Genomic DNA, 20,549 nt, shown 5'->3' on the forward strand with positions numbered 1-20,549 from the left:
AATTTAATCTGTCCCTATAAACATTTCTTATATATATTTCCTTCAAGTGACTTCCTATAATATGGAAAAATCAAGGTACCAGAGAAAGCATTAGGAAAAGTTCCCCAAGAGATAGTAACTTTTGGAACATGGACTTCCTGGGTGGAAAGATAATCAAAGAATAAAGACCTATGATATATGAAAGGAAGGATGTAAAGCACTTATTTTATGCAGGAAGTAGAAGTCAATGCAGAATCAAGGTAAGATAACCAAAGGCTCACCTTGGGGAATTTTTTTTTAAAGTAAATCGTCTCTCTTCCAGATCAATGTTTTAGCTAAAATAACATGTTAGTATTAATTGCAATAAACTGCACACACATACACATACACACAGTACACCTGGGTAATAAACATTCAACTGAACAGCTGTATTTTCCCTAAATTTGCCAACGTTCTATTTTACATGCATCATTCCACGTTTGGGTAACCCAGTGAGCTATTTTTGTCAGTTCTCTAGTTACACATTTATAAAGCATCATTTTATTTGAATCTCAGCAATTTACTAATGTTCTGAATGAGATAATGCACACACTACAGTGTCTGGCTTACAAGCACAGAGAGTTTACAATACGGATAACCTGGCTCAATGTATGTTCTGAATTAGTCAATTTAGCAGGTGGAACCAATTTTGAATGCAGCCTTACAGATTATAAACCTGCTAAAAACTAGCAATTGTATGAAAAATCAAAAACTATTTCATAGGAGGTACTTGTTCTACACTCGATACATTAATATAAGGAAACAAAAGCTTTGTCCAGAAAGTTCAGAAGAAAATTGTATGTGAAAGTTGTTAAAATAAATGACAGTCTAAAGCTTTAAGGTAAATTACTTCAGTTTCTTTTTTTAATTTTAGGAGGCAACTCACTTTAAAGATAAAAACAAGGGTTTCAAATAATAAATTCAAAGAACAAATTCTCAGTTCTCCCACCTAAAATTTGCTAAAAATGTGTAATAATACTGTATCAGAGAAAATATTTCTAAGAATTCATGAGTTATTTCATCCCATTTGGCACTTAAAGGACATCCATCTCGCCCCTTCTTAGTTCCTGAAATCAAATCCATGCCTTTACATTATCTTTTGTCTCCATTCTCAGCAATTCGTAACTGATAATTCAGTTCCTGAATCCTGACACAGCCACTTTGCATGTTGTTGGTAGCAGCAACTCACTGGCCTTAGGAACCTCGCTATTTAATGACAGTCTCTTCTGTAACTCTTGAAGCCTCAATACCTCATCTGGCTTTGTCGCTTTTCTCTCTATGGTTGTCATGAGAGTATATGCATAGCTTACCTCACATGAAGAAGAGTGAGGTGAAAAAAACTCACAATTTGAATAGCCAAAGAGCTATGCAAATGCCAGTTTCACCCTGGGCCAGTGTCAGACTGACCACAAGTGGTGATTCACCAGCTGCTGTCTGCCGCCCAGATCTCTCAATGCCTCCTGATTCCCTTCCCAAGTCTGCAGAAGGAAGTCCGCTTCAATTGTGTAAGGCTGATTTTTCCCACAAGTTGCATCTTTCCCCCAAGTCAGGAATCTGAACCATTTAACCTCTCTGGGCCTCAGTTTTCTCACATGAAGATGCAAATAAAAATCTCAGGTCTACTTAACTTACATTCGAAGGCTAAAATGGGATGCATTTAAAAAGGTGCTTTTAAAAAGAAGGTATTATACAAATAAGGTTTGTTGTTGGAATATGTCCTACAATTAATTCAAAAATCCACCAAGCAACCTAAGACCTCTCAGATTTCACCAGTTCCTCGTGATGAACTGTAATGAGGGCACCTACTTTTCTTCGACACTACAGGGGTGAACGCGGCTGAATGTATGCGTTTATGTCGTCATGGGCGTGTTTTGATTCAGTTCAGCCCAACTCCTTAACACACTAAAGCCTTTTATTACTGGTGTCTGCTTCCGAAGTTCCTTCAGTTAGAAAATGTGGAATATTATCCAAGAGAAATACATATAAGGCAAAAAGAAAACATGGAAACATGCTTCCTCAGAAGGTTAGCACTAGCTCCTGTCTTCTGGAACATTTCTTCTCCTCAGCTATCAGAATGAACATCTGCACTAGAAAATGTAGTGAAGAGGGAAGGTGCATTTGCTTCAGAAGCTTGCTGATGTGTTCTTACAGTTACAGAGTGTCATCTTGGAGGGATTCTTCTGTGTGATTAATCCATAATGGGGCTGATTTACCAAATCAGGCAGGATGTGGTTTAGAAGCCAACTGCTTTCTGTTCTTTTGGAATAAGTGAAGGCATACATAATCTAGTGCCAAAATTTTTCCCACAAAATACAATGCCCTCAAATTTGTAGAGGAGTCAAGTGCAGCTTGAATAGGTTTGTCAAGTAATTCTATGTCTAAAGTCACTGGAGGGTGTGGTAATCGATTAGTCCCTGGTGCCATTTTTATTTCTTTGGATTAACAAAACTCATATTCCATCCAGGCATTATGTCTCTGCCTTTTTTTTCCTTCTTGTCTCCTGGCATTTTAATCAGGGAAAAGTCACAGTTGTTTTGAGGAAAGCACTCCCAAGAGCTTTAATTAAAGCTAGAAGGATAAATCTGTTTACAGTGTGGTGAACACTATCATTAATAAAACATTGAAATAATTAACGAATTAAATTCTGCTTTGTATGTGAATAGCTACCCTTCGGATCTATAAGAACATGTCTCCTGAACAGACATATTTGCTATGCACAATCTACAGAGACAAAAAGAAAAAAACTGAGACTGTGTTTCTTTGAGATGCACAGTATTGTAGATTACTAGAGCAAGAATGGAGAAGGTGATATTATCTTAATTTTATAGGAAAAGAAACTCAGTTTCAATGAGATTAAAGCATGGGCTCTAATGATGTGCTTGAAAATTAAGATTTTTTATAGTGCCACTGAGTCTCCACTTTGAATCCTTGATTGTTTAACCAGAAACAAAATTTAAAAAAAAAAGATTAAATTAATAATAAGATAAGCAGCTCTAGGACACAGAATGGAATGGAATATTCTGAAAAAAAAAAGGTGTGGGGCGGGGGGAACAAATTTTACAGTGTGATGAACTCTGCCATTGACAATGAAGAGGTTTTAGCCGGTCAGGATATAAAGTGGCCTTTGCAGCAGGATGTGACCATGTGCGGACCTCCAAGTCGGGACTTCCCTTAGTGCTCCTTCTCACTAAACTGTTGCCTCTTGTTTTTAAGCTTTCTGGCAGATCACAGATCTCACAGGAAGCATCAACTTGGACGTTCATATCGACAGTTAATGGTGCATTGTTTTTTTTTTTGTCACTCAGTAATTTCCTAGAGAAAACAATGGGAACCGAAAACTGTTCCTGTCTTGAAGGAAAGTCAGCTTCCAATATTGCCTTATTAATTTAACACATGCACGTGTTTGTCCTTGTTGCTAGAGCAACGTGGGGTATATTTGATGCGAAATGTGAAAAAGCTGAAAAAGAAAACAAATGCCATCCGCATACTGATGCGCTCAGAAACAGAAATGTGTGTGAGCTAACGTTCCTGTGATTGGAGGTCTGAGCCTCTTGCCCTCAGTCCAATTATGCTGTACTTGTTGGTTAATTTATAAAGCGTCTATCCAATGAAAACAAGGAGCTAACCACTTCCAAGTAGTTTCAGAAAAGCTGGAAACACATGAAATTATTCATAATTAGGTGATGGGTGTATGTTAGGTGCTACCACCATGTACGCAGACACGACAAGCATGTAAATGAGTCCACTGAGCTCTAGAAGGAGAAAAAATCATTTTATCTCAAGGAGAACTGACATTAAGCTTTTCTGACATGCACTGTCTAGAAGGATGGAGGAGCAAGGGTTCTGCATTCTAAGTGTAGACGCAATACACACCCAACTCATCTTGGTGTGAGCCTTCTTAGCAGGAGGAAAAGTACAAAGGGAGGTGAGTGATGCTTCACCAGGTACACCAGAATCGACAGAGATGGTAATGAATGACAAAGATGGAATGTACTGAAGTGTAAAGAAGCAGGCTTTGGAGTCCCACAGACCCCGCATCCAAGGCCGGCCACTAACTGTGATCTGGGGCATTTACTAATCTCTCCGAACCTCGGTGTCCTCATTTTTAAAGTGAAGATAATTGTAACTCCTTCAAGGATTGCCATGAGTATTAAATAAAAAGATGTCAAGTAGTACTCAGCGGTCAAGCTGCATAGTAAGCACTCAATAAATGGTAACTGTTCTATGAATGGCACAATTGTCATTTGTGCTATTCACCAACTATTTCTAGCTCTTTTCCCTTGAGCACATGTTGAATTGCTGCCCCTCAGACGCTTAATGTGGTTGTGGGATGTGCTTTGGCAATAAAATATGGGTGGAAGTGCTCTTTTCGAGGGAATCGAAGAGCCAGCATGCTCTGCCATGCTCTTTCTCTCTCAGCCTTGGTGGAGGGCAACATTTCAGATGACAGCCATTCAGATGGAGCCAACCAGAGATGGAAGGTAGCATGAGCAAAAGATAAACCTTCTTGTTTTGGTTACTTTGCTTCTCTTGACCTTGCTTTGGTAGAAAGTGTTGAAACATTTGAGATTTTTTTTTTTCCTTCGGGGCAATCTCAAATTATGCCTAACTCCCGAGAATTACGTAAATCCTGTCCTGTTGTCAGATGCTTTGTGAGAGCCCATTTTGCCTCCATGTTTCTACCGACAGAATTGCTTTGCACAGAAGAATTGCTATAGTTGCAGTTTCAGAACTCTTGCAAGACCAATGTCCCTAAATTATTGAGCACTCTCCACATTACCGAGAATAGGACAACATTACCAATGCAAACATGCTTAGCATTGCACAATGTAAGCTTTCCTCTAGAGGCGTGTCTTGTCAATCACATGAACTGCTTGTTGGTTTGGGGATGTGGAAAAACAAGTTACCAAGAGCTATTTTGACATAGGCAAATTCATTTCTTTTCTGACTTAATCTAGAGCTGGATTCAGCAGTCCCAGGGTAAAAGTCTCATCTTTTCTCACCCTCTGCATATTTCTCAGTGTTATCATTTAGAGGTTAGCATGAGTTCAGTCTTCTGTAATAGGCCATTTCGCTTTAAGTGTATGTTAAACTAATATTGACCTTTCCAAAGTAAAACAAAATCTGGTATTTGTGCTCAAAAGACTGAAACAGCGATGGATGTGGAAAGTAGGGGATTAATCATCTTGGATTTTTTCTTGCTTAGAAACTCTCTTTGGGAATTAGTCATTTTTTATATATCTAGCAATGAAGGTAAGGCAAGCATTGCCTACACTCTTAAAAAGGAAGCCTAGATCCTTCACCAAATAGCTTTGTATAATTTGCCCACAGTTTAACCCACTCAGACAGATGTGTATGCATCATTTGACAATGGGTGAAAAAGTCAAGGATGCTGAGCATCAGGCCTCAGGTGGGAATATCCAGACATCGTGGTTAGGCACGTTTGGATTGGGAGAGGTGCTAGGAATAGGTCCAGAGATGAGTGATGGGTGTGGGGTATAGTGGGGGGAGGAGGGTCTGTAGGGAATATAAGGATTATTGCAGAGAAGGGAATGTCACAGCAAAGTGAGAAAAACAGAAGCAATTTCACTAATAAGAATCCAAATATGTATATTTCATACATGTGTGGTATCCATAATTCACAGAGACCAGTGCCGCCCAGCCCTCCCCCACTCCCCCCCGCTCCGCCAATAAACTGCCTCCTGGGCATGTGCTACATTGACCTATGTGGAAAAGTGAACCTCAATCCCCTTTTTCTCTTCTTCTACCTGAATAAACAAACAAATAGAAAACCATGTACTTTGAAACACTTATTTCATGCAAGTCTGCAAGTAGGGTTAAAATATTTCATCAAGGAAATAAACATCTGTTGAAGTAGGAAGCATATCAATAAAAAATGTGTGGTTCTTAGGAAAAATCAGATCTTTCAGAGTCACCAAAGTGAGACATCTGTGCTCAAATTCTGTGAAGAGTCCTATATAAGTATCTGAGAAGATAAATGGATTTGCAGGGATGTCATCTGGGACTGCTTTTCCCTGACGGTGTGCCATCGTGACATGATGATTCTACAGAGTGATTAGATGTGGTGCCCACTGTCCTTCTCTTCTCACCTAAGGCATTTAGCACGGCGCTGTTCCCCGCCCCACCCCCAACCTTTCTAGATGACCAAAATGTTTTTAACCTTAAATGTGATACATACCTGTATCCACTCTCTGTAGGAATCTTCTCCGGGAGTCCACCCGTTCTCAGGGTAATTCAGGCGTGAGCGTTCTGGAGACCAGTTGATACTATACTGGGAAGAAGCTATGATTTGATCAGAATGAATCTCTCCTGATTCCATGCCCAGAGCTTCCATGCATTTGAAATCTGAAGGGGGAAAAAATGGCCCAGTGTCATCAAAACACAGGGGATCCAGGACGCGTCTTTTTTTAGGCTGGCAGACTGAAAATGTTCATTTTGTATTCACACACGGTTTTATGAAAGATGACATAGCACTATACATGCACTTTCATGGCAATAATTTTTGTTTTTATTTTGTTTGTTCATTTGGTTTTTAAATTTCATATGAGATAAATCATACAGTATTTGTCTTTCTCCGACTTATTTCATTTAGCATAATAACCTCTAGTTCCTTCTATTTTGTCACAAATGATAAGATTTCATTATTTTTTATAGATGAGTAATATTCCATTGTACATATGTATTACATCTTTTTTATTTACTTGTCTATTGATGGACATTTAGGTTCATGGCAATACTTTTAAAAGCAAGGCTATGAAGGTCTCATAGTGATTAATTATTTTCTCAACTGGACCTAAATCAACAGAAATACTATTAGAAATTTATTAGGAAATGACAAAAATTCTGATTTATTTTCAAAGTTGAATGTATGTAGACATGTCATGTGGGCACACACTGAAAATTGTGTTTCAATAAAATTTTACTATTGAATTATTTTCCCCAATATCTAATGAAAGCGAAAAAAGCCTCTATATCCATTTACAATCCATATTCAGTGGACACTATAACTCAACTCTCTGTCTTTCAGATTCTTTGCAGTTGGCACAGAGGCCACTTCTTCCTGACTCTCTTTGTTCTCACGCCCCCTGCTCATCATTATCAACATCAGTTTATTTTATTAAAACACAAAAGTATCAATCAGTGGTAAACTGTAGTATCATATGGTCCCAAAGAGCATCGCAATTTTAAAGTGTAAAATAATAATGCTCACAACGATGACCACATATTCCATCAAAGTACTAAAGTGAAAAAAAGCTTTAGAGATGAAATAGAAGATTCTCAACCATCCAGAAAATCTCAACTAACCAAAACTTTACGTATTCCAAATTTTCTATCACAATAAGTAAATCTGTATTGCATAAAAGGTTTTCATTCACTTGTTTCATAGTTTTAAGGTTATGTTTGTTATTTGTAATATAAAAAATATTTATAGGCACCAAAATACATAAATTAACCAACTAAGTTAATTAAAAATAAGTTTTTGACATTTAATTGGCCTTTTAATTTTCCTGTAAGATCCGGTAGAAAAGATATGAGCGTATGTGTAGAACAGTTGCCAAACACTTCCTGTCTTCTCTCTCCGTGCCATTTTACAACCTCGCAGCTAGAACTGATGAAACACACAATTTTTCACAGTTCTTTCAGTTTTTTTTTCCCTTGGGTCCTTAGAGCCCACATAAACTTTGAGAAAGGGTTAGTTTAGAGTATTTTAATAAGGCAGAATATATATATATATATATATATATATATTTTTTTTTCCTTGTATGCCAAGTTATAACAGAAATTAAAACATCCTTCTTTTAGGTAAGTATCTACTTTCATTCACAAAAGAAGGAAAAACAAAATGGCTTTCACCGCTGTCTTCACAAACCAAACCACCACACATCATCCATTCTACACGACTGCAGAGAATGGTGGTTTGATGAACTACAGCAGAATTGTTCTCAGTCATCCATGATGGATGCCTGTCCTTTTATGAATCTCAGCACAACACACATTTGAGGGTGCCAGGTAGGTGGTCTGGTATATTTCATTGTTTCAAGCCACTGTTTTTCCATTTCCCACTTTCTCTCATAATTTCAGAAGCTTACAAGCAGCCTTTTTGTACACAATTTTATTAAGAAAGCACATCAGATAGTTCTTCGTAATGATATTCACAAAATCCATTTAAAAGAGAAAAATAAACATTTGGCACTCCAATTCACGAAACATTTCTTCAGTGTTCCATGTGGCCACAGGTGTGTGAGGAGAAAGAACATGGGCTTTGCGAGATGAATAGACACTGACCTTCTGAGACGCTGCTCTGCAGGACACTGTAGTTGGCCGAGAAGCCTTCCTTTGCTATGGCGCTGTCGGTATAAAAAACCATGGACAGGATGCCCGATGAGGAACGAATTCGACCTGGTGTTTTCTGTCCGCAGTAACGGCCAATGTGAGGGCCGACTGGAAAGGGAGAAATGCAGAGAACATTAACATATCTTTTCTTCTACGGCAGATACAAAAATAACCATTTGCAAACCTGGGTCCCAGCAGAACCTAGAAGTGTTTTCCTACGCAAATCAAGTCTTCCCCGGTTAATTGCTTTGCAGTGAACATATTGGATCAGGTTTGCGGAGAGGATTTCCAAGTGTGCTCAGAAGGGCAATAACAGGCATAACTACATTCCCCGGGAACAAGAACTGAATCGAAATGCTTGCTTCAGCTGCAAGGAATGAAATTTGGGCTGTAAAGTGCCACCTTGGCATTCATCTCCAGGACCAGACTGCACACATAGTCCAGCGCAGAAAGACTCCAGCTAGGCTGCGGTCAGTGAGGTCTTTTGGAGATGCCTATTCTCACTCCTCGACCCTAGAAGGAGATCCTGGGGAAGGCCTGAGTCCTAGGAACCTGTCTGGAACCAGAGCAGTACCAAGGGTCTAACCCAGTTCCGCATGACTCCAATTTCCTTCCTCATTCCATCTTTTAGTCTTTATGACAAACATCACTGACTTGGATGAAGGAAAATAGGTCATGTCCTACTCAGGACTTAATCTGAAGACTAGTTAATAATTGTAACAATTAAAAAATTTAGACACTATGGATACTGATAATTTTTCATAACAGCAAGTTATAATCAAAATGAAAGGAAAATACAGCTTTCTGAGTTCTGTCCCAATTTTCTTGCTCCTAAACCTAAGAGAGGTAACTGTGTTGCACTGGTGTCCAGTGACCTAGAGATGGCCCAAAGCAGCCATTTGTGCACCTGAGGCAAAAAGTAGCATGTCAGGCAGTAAAAGTTAGGGAACGCTGACTGACTTGTGATAAAGTTAAATTGCTATTTGGCTTAACTGGCCACAAACTCATTGAAGAGCTTTTACACAAACCTTGGCAATTAGTAACTGTAAGTTGCCTTATGGATGGTGCAGAAGCCCTCTGGGCTTGGAGACTCTTTTCATTTTTCTGTCCAGATCAGCAGCAAGACAAAAAAAAAAGTCTCATTTTCTCTAGGTTTTCTCATTGCACATATGGTAAGATCATAGCAGACGGTTTGGGCTTAGAAGGACAATCTGGTGTGGACTGCTTTTCCCCTCCAAGAAATCCATGCTTCTGTGCATTTCAACTACAAGTTATTGCTTTGCTCAAGGAAGCAGAGTAGGTGGACCTGTCATTGGCAGGATGGGCCTTCGACAGGGATATGATGTTCCAAGGACTGTGTGTGTGGCTTGGATGCAGCTCGGAGAAGCTCCAAATGTGATCAAAAAAGTGAACCTTACAAGAAGTGATCTCCCTGGAGCCCCACTTACCAGCTGAGTTCCCAGCTGGCACCTAATGTGAGCTCAGATCCTTGGCTAATAGGTTTTCAGCTCTTGGTCAACCCTCTTAAAAAACAAATAAATAAACAAACAAACAAAAAAACCAAAAACACCTAACCCAAAGTGGTTTACATATTTGAGTCAGTGCAAAATGGTTATTTTGACTATCTGATAACTTCACGCATTCAATGTAATTGATTTGACTATTTCAAAGAGTTTTCTTTCTACTGTAATCCCTCACTCTCCAGCAACCAAACATTTTATGTACGTAGACTGCTTTATTAGGAAGAAAACAAGGACCCCTCTAGGAGAATTGATACAGATTCTCTACAGGACATCACATGGTTATGGACAGTGGCTTTGAATTACGGGAGAAACATTTTGTTATGTTAGGCTTCCCAGCTGGCAGAAGAAAGCATCTCAGAAGATGAAGCTCTTGCTACTTTTTTGGTTTCTTTTCAGCTTTAATCCTGGCTTCGGATTCTCCTACCGGTACTCATTTTTTGCCAGATTTTCCTCATTCTGAATGTAGCCCTACCACAATCCAACACTTTCTTTCTTCACTATGGAGTGCAAAGTTGCCCATAACATATTCATGAAAATATCTGGCTAGAATCACTTCTGGTCTTCAATCAGGCTTAGAGTCCATTCATACTTCTTCATTTAAATTCCATTATTGTGGTTTCATAACTTTTTTGTTCTGTAGTTGTGGGCAAACTTTTACAGTCCTGATCTTTGGGGTCATTCTCTGATCACCGCGGCCATTGACCTTGCCAAGAATACAAGGGCATAAGGGAAGCTGCAGTCACCTTTAGCTATGACTGCTGATCCTCCCCCTCCGCTATCACTCAATTCCTCTGGGAAGGGTGGGGGGTGTCTCTTTGAAAGAGCTAACAGAAGAGAACTTGTCTAGTGCAGACTCATAATTTAGAGTCTCCATGACTCACTGGTGTATAATGTGTGAGACACGCTGCGTAAATCTGCCTCTGTCCTTTCAGACCGTTGCCTCCGGACAGCAGCGCGCCGCTCTCTCCAGGAGCCCTCAAGATATGAGAGTGAAAGGCTTTTTCGACCATAATACAAAGAAGTATTGAATTTTTCTGAACAACAGTGAGATTTTGGCCCAGCAAGCTAATGCAATATTGATCTGAGGGAGAGTGGGTGAAATACTCTTGTCCGTCTCGGGTATATGCTCATTTGTGTATTTACATGAACATAGCGAGTGGGTTTCTTCCTTCTGTTCTTGTGGACCCAACGGCCAAGAGAAGAAATGAAAACAGTCACAAAAACAGAAGTATGGTTCAAAAATTGAATTATCGAAGAATTTAAGTAAGCATCATGTACTAAGTTGTCTTTGGGGGGAGAGTAAGCCAACAAATACTGTGTCTTCTCAGGTGTGAAGCCAATATAGTATTTGTGTGGTTTAAAAGATATACATGCAACTGGGAATGGCAATATCCCATTCTTTATATTTTCTGTTAATCTCTCCAATAATTACAACCCTACTTCAGAATCAGACAATTTGGCTTTCCGTGAGAAAAGGGCAATGATCTGCTATAAAAAGGCACTTTTAAAATGAGGTATTTTGAATAAACAAAAAAGGGAATGATTTCAAAAAGTTACAAGATAGTCCATGTACACTCGTTGTACAATAATAAACATTTTAGTGGAGAATATCTGGACTTTGCAACTTTTCCCCAGATAAAAATTTGCACATTTATATCATTTATATTTTGGAATGTTTATATCATTTATATTTTATATTTATAATTTACAAGGTTAATTTTAATATCAACGTGAACTTAAAAGATAACTTTTATGAAACTTATTCCTAAAATCATTAATAAAATTTAGAATGTAGGTAGCAACGGCAGCCCAGCTTCTTCCCCCAGCATAGGAGGGGGCTGATTCATCTGCAGCCGCGTGGTGTGAGTTACGCATTCATGCTTGGCTCATAATCCAGCACAAGCACTTGTGGCATCGACCAGGCAGCATACTTAGCTCATGGCTCTCAAACCACATGTAAACTTCCCCGATTACTTCAGAGTTGCTACTTGTGACTCTACAGAGCTTCAAAGAATGTGATAGATGGAGATGTGTGATTCACAACGTGCATGCCTCAGATTTCCAGTTTTTGAGTAAACTGCTTTCCTTCAAAGTCAATCTGAATCAATGGGTAGCTTTCAATTACTTAGTCATCTAATTCAATGTTTATGATAAAATGCAACATAAAATCACTTGACGGTTAAAAGCCTTCAGCGCCTTCTGGTTGTTGTTTTTGGAAAGGATATCAGAGACTAAAAGCAATTTTGCTGGCAGAGGAACTGCATGTGTTGAACCACTATGATGAAAATGTTTCTAGTGTCACTGACAAAAACCCAGGAGCATACAGTCTCTCATTTTGCCTAAAAAAAGAGAGAACTGCTACACTGGCACAGGCTGGATGAGGCCAGGTAAATATTAATAAGCATTCAAACACAATTTTCACATTCCAAAGCCAGTTTTCTCTGGGAATAAGTCAAATGTACCATAGTTTAAAATGTGGGTGAGTTGCAAGGCTGATAACTCTTACTGTCAAATGTTCTTCACTTTAACTCCGTGATTTTTCCAAAGCCAGAAAATTACCGCTTTGAAAACCCCTTGACACTAATAACAATGTGCTTCTTTCTGAAAGTATTCTAAATAAGTTAGTTGATTAGACCTCCTTTCAGATGTCAATTTAAATGTAAGTTCTAGAAAGGAAGGCTACGCGTTTGGGTTGTGAACAAATAAACCCATTATTAAATGTTCCAACTATTATTACAATACTATTAAAATATTGTTTCCCTAATTATCAGATTGAATACTTGGAAATCAATCAGTAGTCTGTTTGGGCAAATCTCATTACTTAATGAAGTAATTTCGATAAGATCATCATAACCCTATTTTCATGGTAAGAGAGCAAAGAAGCAACTAAAGTAATGTTAACCCATTTATTCCAATGACAACATAAGCTTTCTCTAGAGAAAAAAAGTTTTTCTCCAATGTTATTTACGGTTTAGTAACATATTTGTATTACATTACACTGATAATTTGATGTCATTTTAAAGACAAAGGCAATCTCTTTCACATACTTGTTCTCCATTTACATTTTATTTAAATACTGTTTCCTTCAACTCCGTAATAATATCTGACTCTGGTTTATAGATAGTTATACATATCTCTAACTGCAGGATTTATAAGAACTTCCAAGCTGCCCTTCCTGGTCTGCGTAGAGTGAATTCTCTAGAGAAATCTTAATATTAAACCAGACTAAACATAAGACAAGCAATGCAGCTGCAACAAATTATTTGATATTATCTCCCTCTGTTCAGAATTTGGTTGTGTAGTTTTGCCATTCACCTTCTAATCCACAAGGATTGAAATGGAAAACTTTCATTTAGCTCTTCACATGGCTACTTCTCCCACCTCCTTAAAATCTTAGCTCAAATGTTACTTTTTTTATAAGGCCTAGCCTGACCATCTTACTTAATAATTAACCCACACATCCCTCTCCCCTAACCCTAGCACTTTTCATGCCTTTACTATGCTCTACTTTTTCTTCCTTTCATTTTTTGTTTTGCTTATAGAACCTCTCACCTTCTAACATTCCATGTACATAATTAATTTATTTGTAATGTGCCTTGTTTGTTGTCTCATTTCCCCAGAATCTAAACTCCACAAAGGAGTCATCTTTGATTGTTTTATTTACCAAGTGGCTAGAACAGTGCCTGGGACATGGCAGGTATACAATAAATGTTTTTTAAATGTATAATGAATTTGGATGATAAGAACAATAAATATAAAAGATGTATTGAGGTGATTCAAGTTGCCAAAGATAAAAATTCTCTGGAGAACAGACAAGGAATCTGTCTAAATGAGAAAATGGTCTTATTTCTCTTCTAAACTTCCATTTTTTGGGGTGGCAAAATGGATGCTTATTTTACTCCTAAAATTTTGTCAGGTACTTAATCTCTCTGGTCTTTAATCTTTGCATTTGTAAAATGAGTGGTTTGAATTAATTGCTCTTTTAAGATGTCCTCCTCTGACAGTCTATTGAATAATGACCAGTAGGCAGGTCAATGAAATGAACAAAATAATTTAGTCAAGAAAATTATTGGTCCCAATAGAATTGGTGTTGGTCTCAATTCTATCTCTCTCTCTCTCTCTCTCACACACAGCAATGCGACCTTGCATAATCATTCATGGACTCAGTTTCCTTATCTACAAAATGAAAGAACTGGACTAGATAATTACTAAGGCAGTTTGAGCTCAAATATTTCATCGCTGCTCTGCATAAAAAGAGTTACTATTTTGCTTTGTTTTCCCTCCTCCTTCTGAGCTATTTTTTTTTTAATGATGCATATATCGTGACACGTGTGAAAGAATGACAGTGCCCACCCTCCAGGTCCTTCCCTTTTGAGGATGCTTCCTGCCCTTCTTACCCTCAGGGAATCCATCCCAGATTTCTAGCCGGTCATAGCGACAGAATATCCCCCCTGGAGGATTTGAGTCAGGCTCTAGGTCAAAGCTTTCAAATTCCAGGATGATCTCTGACATCTTTGGTGCAAAGATAATATAAGTGCATTCAAGGCTGTTGGGATATTTTTCAGGGAATCCAGGGGACTTAATCACTCCGCTAGGGGTTGTGTAGTTCTGCGAACACTCAGGACCTGGAATAAAAGAGAAAAAGGAGTAAAGTGAAAATCTTCTTAAATAACTTCACCAAGAAATAACCTGGGCAAAGATAGCATATCTTTCTAATAAAAGCCTACCATTGTAATCATTGTCCTAATTATTCATTACTCAATCTTTTTATAGTAGTGCTAGGTATGGTAAGTCAAATTCAGATTTATTGTGTTCACCTTAGTTTTCCATTTGTGTGGAGCAATTTAAAAACTTCTGCTGTTGCAGAGAAAAAAATGACAAATATAAAATCATGTGGGAACAATGAATGAGTAAGCTACAGAAATCTTGACAGAGCCCTAGAGAAATAATTATAGCCCCTTCAAGCTTAAATCCTTAAATCTTGAGGCTGACAGCTCTTTATTGGTGAAATAGGACATTTACAAAGGCGAGGGGGAGAATTCGATGGAGAGAGTTTGGGTTTCAGATTCCTACACGAGTGACTCAGTAACTTTGCCAGATGTGACCTCTGCCTTTTGACAAACTAAATGTGAAAGGTAATTCGTACATGTACCCAGGGTGAGTGACTCATTCTGAGTGGTGTTGACACAGGTGTGCTGGTAAAGTGTGGCTGCTAGTGAGGGCACGATAAACTGTGATTACAGGCTGTGTTGCTAGAAGTCACCTGACATTAATGTTGACACCCTAACCTTCCCCAAAGTATCAGATACAATACTGTCTGCCATCCTAAAATTATTTGTTCATATATATGTGTGTGCATGTAATGTATATATTTACAGTGTGAGATTTTAATAGCTGTGCAGTGTTACCAAGATTTTACAAATTATATTAAGTTGGTCAAGTGTATACGTACATATATTGCAAGTTGACCTTATAACTCCTGAATGACCACAGTTTCAGTTCATGGTATAGCACTGAACAGGGTGGCATTCACCACATTGCTGAAAAATTGACCATCAGCATGGACAGGAGCATAACAGCTCTGCCCCTTATCACCACCACCACTGCCATGAATCAGAGATAATTTGACCCTTTTGAATCTCAGGATCCAACCTAGGGATGTCCAACTCAACAATTCTTTTCTTGGGCCATTGGTCTCCCTGATGGCACCCTATGATGACATGCAAGGATTCAACTCTAAATAAGAAGGTTTGTTGAGCTCGTTCTTAACTAAATATTCTCCAAAAGTACCAAATACTACAGGCAATGTTTTAGGCAATGTATTAGGCATTAACACAGATTAAATTTAACTAGCAAATCTCTAGATTTAGTGGCTAGAGTTAGTAGGCTGAATCCAGCGCTTCTGGCCACTTATTGGGAAAACAGATCAATAGCTTTCTTCCCATGCAATTAGATCTTCCTGGCCCAGGAGATGCAAAGGAGTGATGCTGATTAGTCTAGCATGATCAGCCTGGTCTGTAGCAGGCTGACTTATTTAAAATACCTTCCAAAGTCTTCTCAATGTGGCTCAGCCTTCACCGTGATGGCCTCAAATGCTTATCTATTCGATTCTGGTTAAAAAGTTATTAGTATGTGGCATTTTGCAATGTCAGTTCCACGAAAAGAGATTATGAAATACACTATATAATTTATAATCTGTTTCTAAGTTATTTGGTGGCTTCTGAGATGACAGTGACTATGCTAATTTAACTCCTTAATTCATAAAGAATATGCATGTAAGATACTGGAAACCCTTTAGAATTTTATTTCTAAGATGTAGGAACAGTGACCCTGCAGACCTCCAACCACCTCCTTGGGGTTAAAAAAAAAAATTGCTTTGAGTAGGCCCTTGTAAAGCAAAGCAAACAGCAGAGTTTAATGCAGGTACTAACATTTTTTTTCCTTATAAAATTGTCCAGGCGAGATTAAGATTTAATGAGAGAAAAAAATGACAGTAATCAAGGGCATACTTTCAAAATCAAATAAATGTCAGTGCTTTCATTGTGTCCTTGTCCTGTCAAATACCTTTGGAAGCTAGCTCAGGTTTTTTTAAGGTATTTGGCAAAAGCTGGGGAAATCTCAGGCAGTGATGGAAGAGAACTGGCTTGAGCACAAGAAGGTCTGAGTTCAGGTTTTGTTGTTACCACTAACTTGCTGTGCCTCAAAATCTTTCTGGTCTTCATAACCTTTCTGGTCCTCAGATTCTGTACATAGCAAGTGGAGGACTGACTTTGGGATTAGAAAAAAAATCTCTTTAAACTTAAAGATTCTGTAATTTCTTAGTTCTTCCATCATGCATCAAAATTTGTTTTGATATCTCTCATTTTCACCATTGCATAAATCTGCCACAGTTTAGCAAGTGCGTCCCCAGAAGGAACTGTGGCAGGAATGGGTTAAGGAATTCTGTAGTGAGTATACAAGAGAGGAACCAGAGGGAGGGCAAGTAGCCTAGTTTGCCTGGGGGCAAACGAGCTGGTGGTGCAAGATGTGAGATGCGGGATGTGCATGCCCAGCACTAGAGACGGCAAACCCCATGTTTTTGACATTGTAAGACTGAGAGCATGTTGTGTAGTTATAAGAGTGATACGGTTCATTGTTAATGACAATGAGAATGGATAATAATAATAGGTAAGATACTCTTTGGAATTATTATTAAATATGCAGAGTCTTAATATAAAAATATATGAAGTGACCATTCCTGCTCTCAATTAATGCACCTCTCCCCCGCTCTGAGACTCACAGAGAATGACCTCATCTTTTTCCTGCATTTGGGCCTAGATGACCTTGGCCAAGGCAAGGACAGGAAGAGTGATTCGTGGGGAGGCTTGAGTTTCCTAGAGAAATATCTTTAAGTGAATGAGATTAATTTGAGGGCTGGTGGCCCAAGGTTTCAGCAACAGGAAAGAGATACGTAGAAGGGGAAAGGCAGGGTACCTATAGTGAGAATTAGAGTGCCAGGATGGCTCCAGGAAGCATGGGAAGAGGTGCAGACTGGCCTTGCCAACTGTCAGGCAAAGGTGCCTTTCTAGAATTGCAGCCCTGGGGACTCAGAAATGGTCTAAATCTTCCTCAGAACTGTAATCTATGGCCAGAAAACCTCAAGGTCGCAGGTGAAAGATTAATTTATCAGTTCATCTATGATTAGTATAATTTATGTGTTTTGAGGAAACTTGATATTGCTGCACCCAAGAAGAAGTGCTATGTTTCAAAGGAACAGAGATTCATGGATTTTATTATATCATTAAATGGCTTTCGAGGCGAGAATGTCCATGAACCTGTATAGGTATGCATAAATGTATTATGTTAGTGACTTTTTATGGAGTAGCTATAAAGATTATATTATATGCAATGAGGGAGGGTAGATATTTTCTTTGCATTTTTCAGATAGTACCAATCTAGTTGGGAAATGAAATAAGCACACATGAAGAAATTTGAAAACATTAGGGAGAAACATACTGGTAAGTGAAGTATACCTGTGTTTGTATGTATACAGTATATGTATGTGTGTGTATGTGTGTATAGGGGACAAGTTGGGTATATGTATAGGAAAAAATAGTAGATTCATTAGGAAAGTTTTCCTGAGAAAAGATTGTTTAGAACTAGATGTCTAACAGGTTAAGGGATATAAACTGGAAGACAGCAACGGCTTTGAAATCTGAAGGCACCAGCTTTATCCATAATCATTGTAACAGCAAGTGCTTATCGAACACTAACAGTGACAGGCACAGGCTACGCATTTTCCATGTTTTCATTTCAACTGAACTTTACAACAAGCCTGCACTAGATACTATTATCCATTTTTCAGGTGAAGAATTGAAGACTCTGGACATTCACACAGAGAGTCAGTGACAGAATTAAAATTCACATCCAAGTCTGCTGGTCTTTACCCAGTGTGCTATCCCGAGGCAGAAAGCCAGCTTGTAAATCTGGGAGAACTGAAGCTAAAGGAAGTTTGAAGCAATTGATGTCAAGCCTTGAGCTTGACCCAACAGGACACTGAGGCTTGACCATGGATGATGGAGACCTGCCATAGGACTGAGGCCTGATGACTGAGGATAAGCCTGAAGCCGTCTGGAAGATAAAAGAGTGTGGGGAGAACCACAGATCAGGCCTGTTTGTTTATGGCAGTGGACGAGGAAAGGAAATGTGACCTACACCTGTGGATAAAAATTCTAAAGAACTAGAAGACATATGGGATGAATGGATGCTAGAAGAGTGAACAAAATCAGCCTTCAAGCCTCAAGGACAGTGTTGGAGAGCAGGACAGGGAAATTATGGTATACCTGAGACTAATGGGGGGTAGGGAACTGAGTCCTTTAGGAAGATGAAGAATTTTTAATGACTTACTGACTGAGCTCTCTCTTTTCTCTTTCAAACATCTTCCGCTCTTTGAGAAACACTGACAATTAAAGGCTGTGTTTAATCCCTTTGCTGACACCTTTTTTCTTTGATCATGCCATGTGCAGGTAGAACAAATGTAGATATGAGTGTATACATATACATACACATACACCGTGATTTATGTAACAAGTCAAGCAGTTTTCGACACAAGAATATATGTACATATGTAATCATTTATACATACTGATGTCATATGTATACCATTATTTATACTAAAGGGTTTCAACTATGTGCTTAGATAAATTTCTGAAGGAAGCTCTCTTCATCTATCCATATTTATATGGGGCAGTGCCAGATTTCTTTGACATTTTAAGAAGTTACATCAATGTTCCCAGAAATTCCTAATGACTCCTTTTTGTTATTCTTAATTGCCATTGACCCAGAATACCTTAGGCATTTGTCATTGGTGTGGTTAAATTTTTTTCTGTTAAAAAAAAAAAGCTCTTTTTCCTATATTCTAGGCCAATACATTCAAATCTTGAGCCTCTGTCCCTAGATGGGTGCCCCACATATTAATGGTAAAAGAATAATCAAATAATGAAATAAATAAAATAAGAGGAGGCTGGATTTAACACATAAAAAGAATCTACAGGTTATTGGAAAAACAGTGATATGTAGATAAAATAGTGTTTATCAATTGACTGATATGTGCCTTTGATTCCTCAAGGCTGGGAGACTGAATTGTCCGATTCCATCTCATCTCAATTATACCACTGTAATGAAAGATTAGTAAGTGATTATATTGGATGGATAACTAAAATTTACTCTTAAGGAAAATGATATTTAAAGTGTTACTGTTTTGTTTCCTCCAAGAGGTTCTTTCCCCAACCATTCTTCCATTAACAGAAAGCCTCTTCTTCCTCCAGTAGCTTTAGAAACTCTGTAAGGTTAGCTCACTGCTTCGCTTTTCCTGGGAACTACCACTCTTGAACTTTGCAATAAACTAAAGGGAACAGGATGCACATGGCTTTAAGGTAACAGAGACCCTTTTAGTTTCAAGGACAACAAAAAGAAATCAAACTTTAACAATAGATAAAACTTACTTGTGAAGAAGAACAAATGCTCTTAAATGAGTTTTATGGACTATAAACCTTATAAACACCGGTTAATACATTAGAATGATGCAATTTTGATTTCTGAAATACTTTAAAAATTTTAAACATACTCCGTATATTTGATAATTTTCCTCTGTTTAAAGTATTTTCTAATATTTTTTGTAATGAGAATGTGTTGTTTTACAAAAGGATAAAACATTACTTCTTGTCTTTCTTTTCACTTTGTTTTTCATAGAATCGAACAATGTTAATAAACATTTACTCATATTTGTTCTACTCCAAGTTACTCACCTCTCTTGAAAATTTCATAACGTATTGAAAATCCTGCACCATGTGTCTCATAGTCAGAGACAAATTTGATAAAAAGAAATGGTCCTGAAGATACTACAGGAGAAGGGGCAATCTTTCCACAGAACTTTCCCCATAAACGTCCATTTTCATTTTCTCCATCAATGACTTCCACGTAGTCATACCTAATACAGAAATGTGGAAGGAAACATTAGGTTAGCAAAAAATGCCCTTTTAATTTCAATAATTTAGAAACTAGTATTGTCTGCAATAGTCTGTCAGGAATAGAAAAAAAGTGCTATCTGCATTCATCACTGTATTACAAGGAAGAGAAAAGATCTAGCAAAATGAAATAATTAAAATGGACTAC

At 38.1% G+C, this 20,549-nt stretch overlaps 1 protein-coding gene across 5 annotated transcripts in view; it reads right to left on the reverse strand.

Annotated features, from left to right (window-relative positions):
• The window catches only part of NRP1 (neuropilin 1), a 131,975-nt gene that overhangs the window by 58,267 nt on the left and 53,159 nt on the right, over positions 1 to 20,549 (reverse strand). For all 5 annotated transcript variants that reach the window (XR_005647976.1, XM_039839765.1, XM_039839766.1 and 2 more), the window contains 4 exons: positions 20,183 to 20,364; positions 14,294 to 14,521; positions 8,326 to 8,481; positions 6,218 to 6,384 (listed from right to left, as the gene is read on the reverse strand). Coding sequence is in view for 4 of the 5 variants with exons in the window: in XM_039839765.1 (XP_039695699.1) it covers positions 6,218 to 6,384; positions 8,326 to 8,481; positions 14,294 to 14,521; positions 20,183 to 20,364 (733 nt within the window). In the remaining variant the exon portion in view is untranslated. The remainder of the gene's footprint in view (positions 1 to 6,217; positions 6,385 to 8,325; positions 8,482 to 14,293; positions 14,522 to 20,182; positions 20,365 to 20,549) is intronic.

This window comes from Pteropus medius, unplaced genomic scaffold, assembly GCF_902729225.1.
Source record: "Pteropus medius unplaced genomic scaffold, Ma_sr-lr_union100, whole genome shotgun sequence".
In the NCBI taxonomy this organism is placed as follows: Eukaryota; Metazoa; Chordata; class Mammalia; order Chiroptera; family Pteropodidae; genus Pteropus; species Pteropus medius.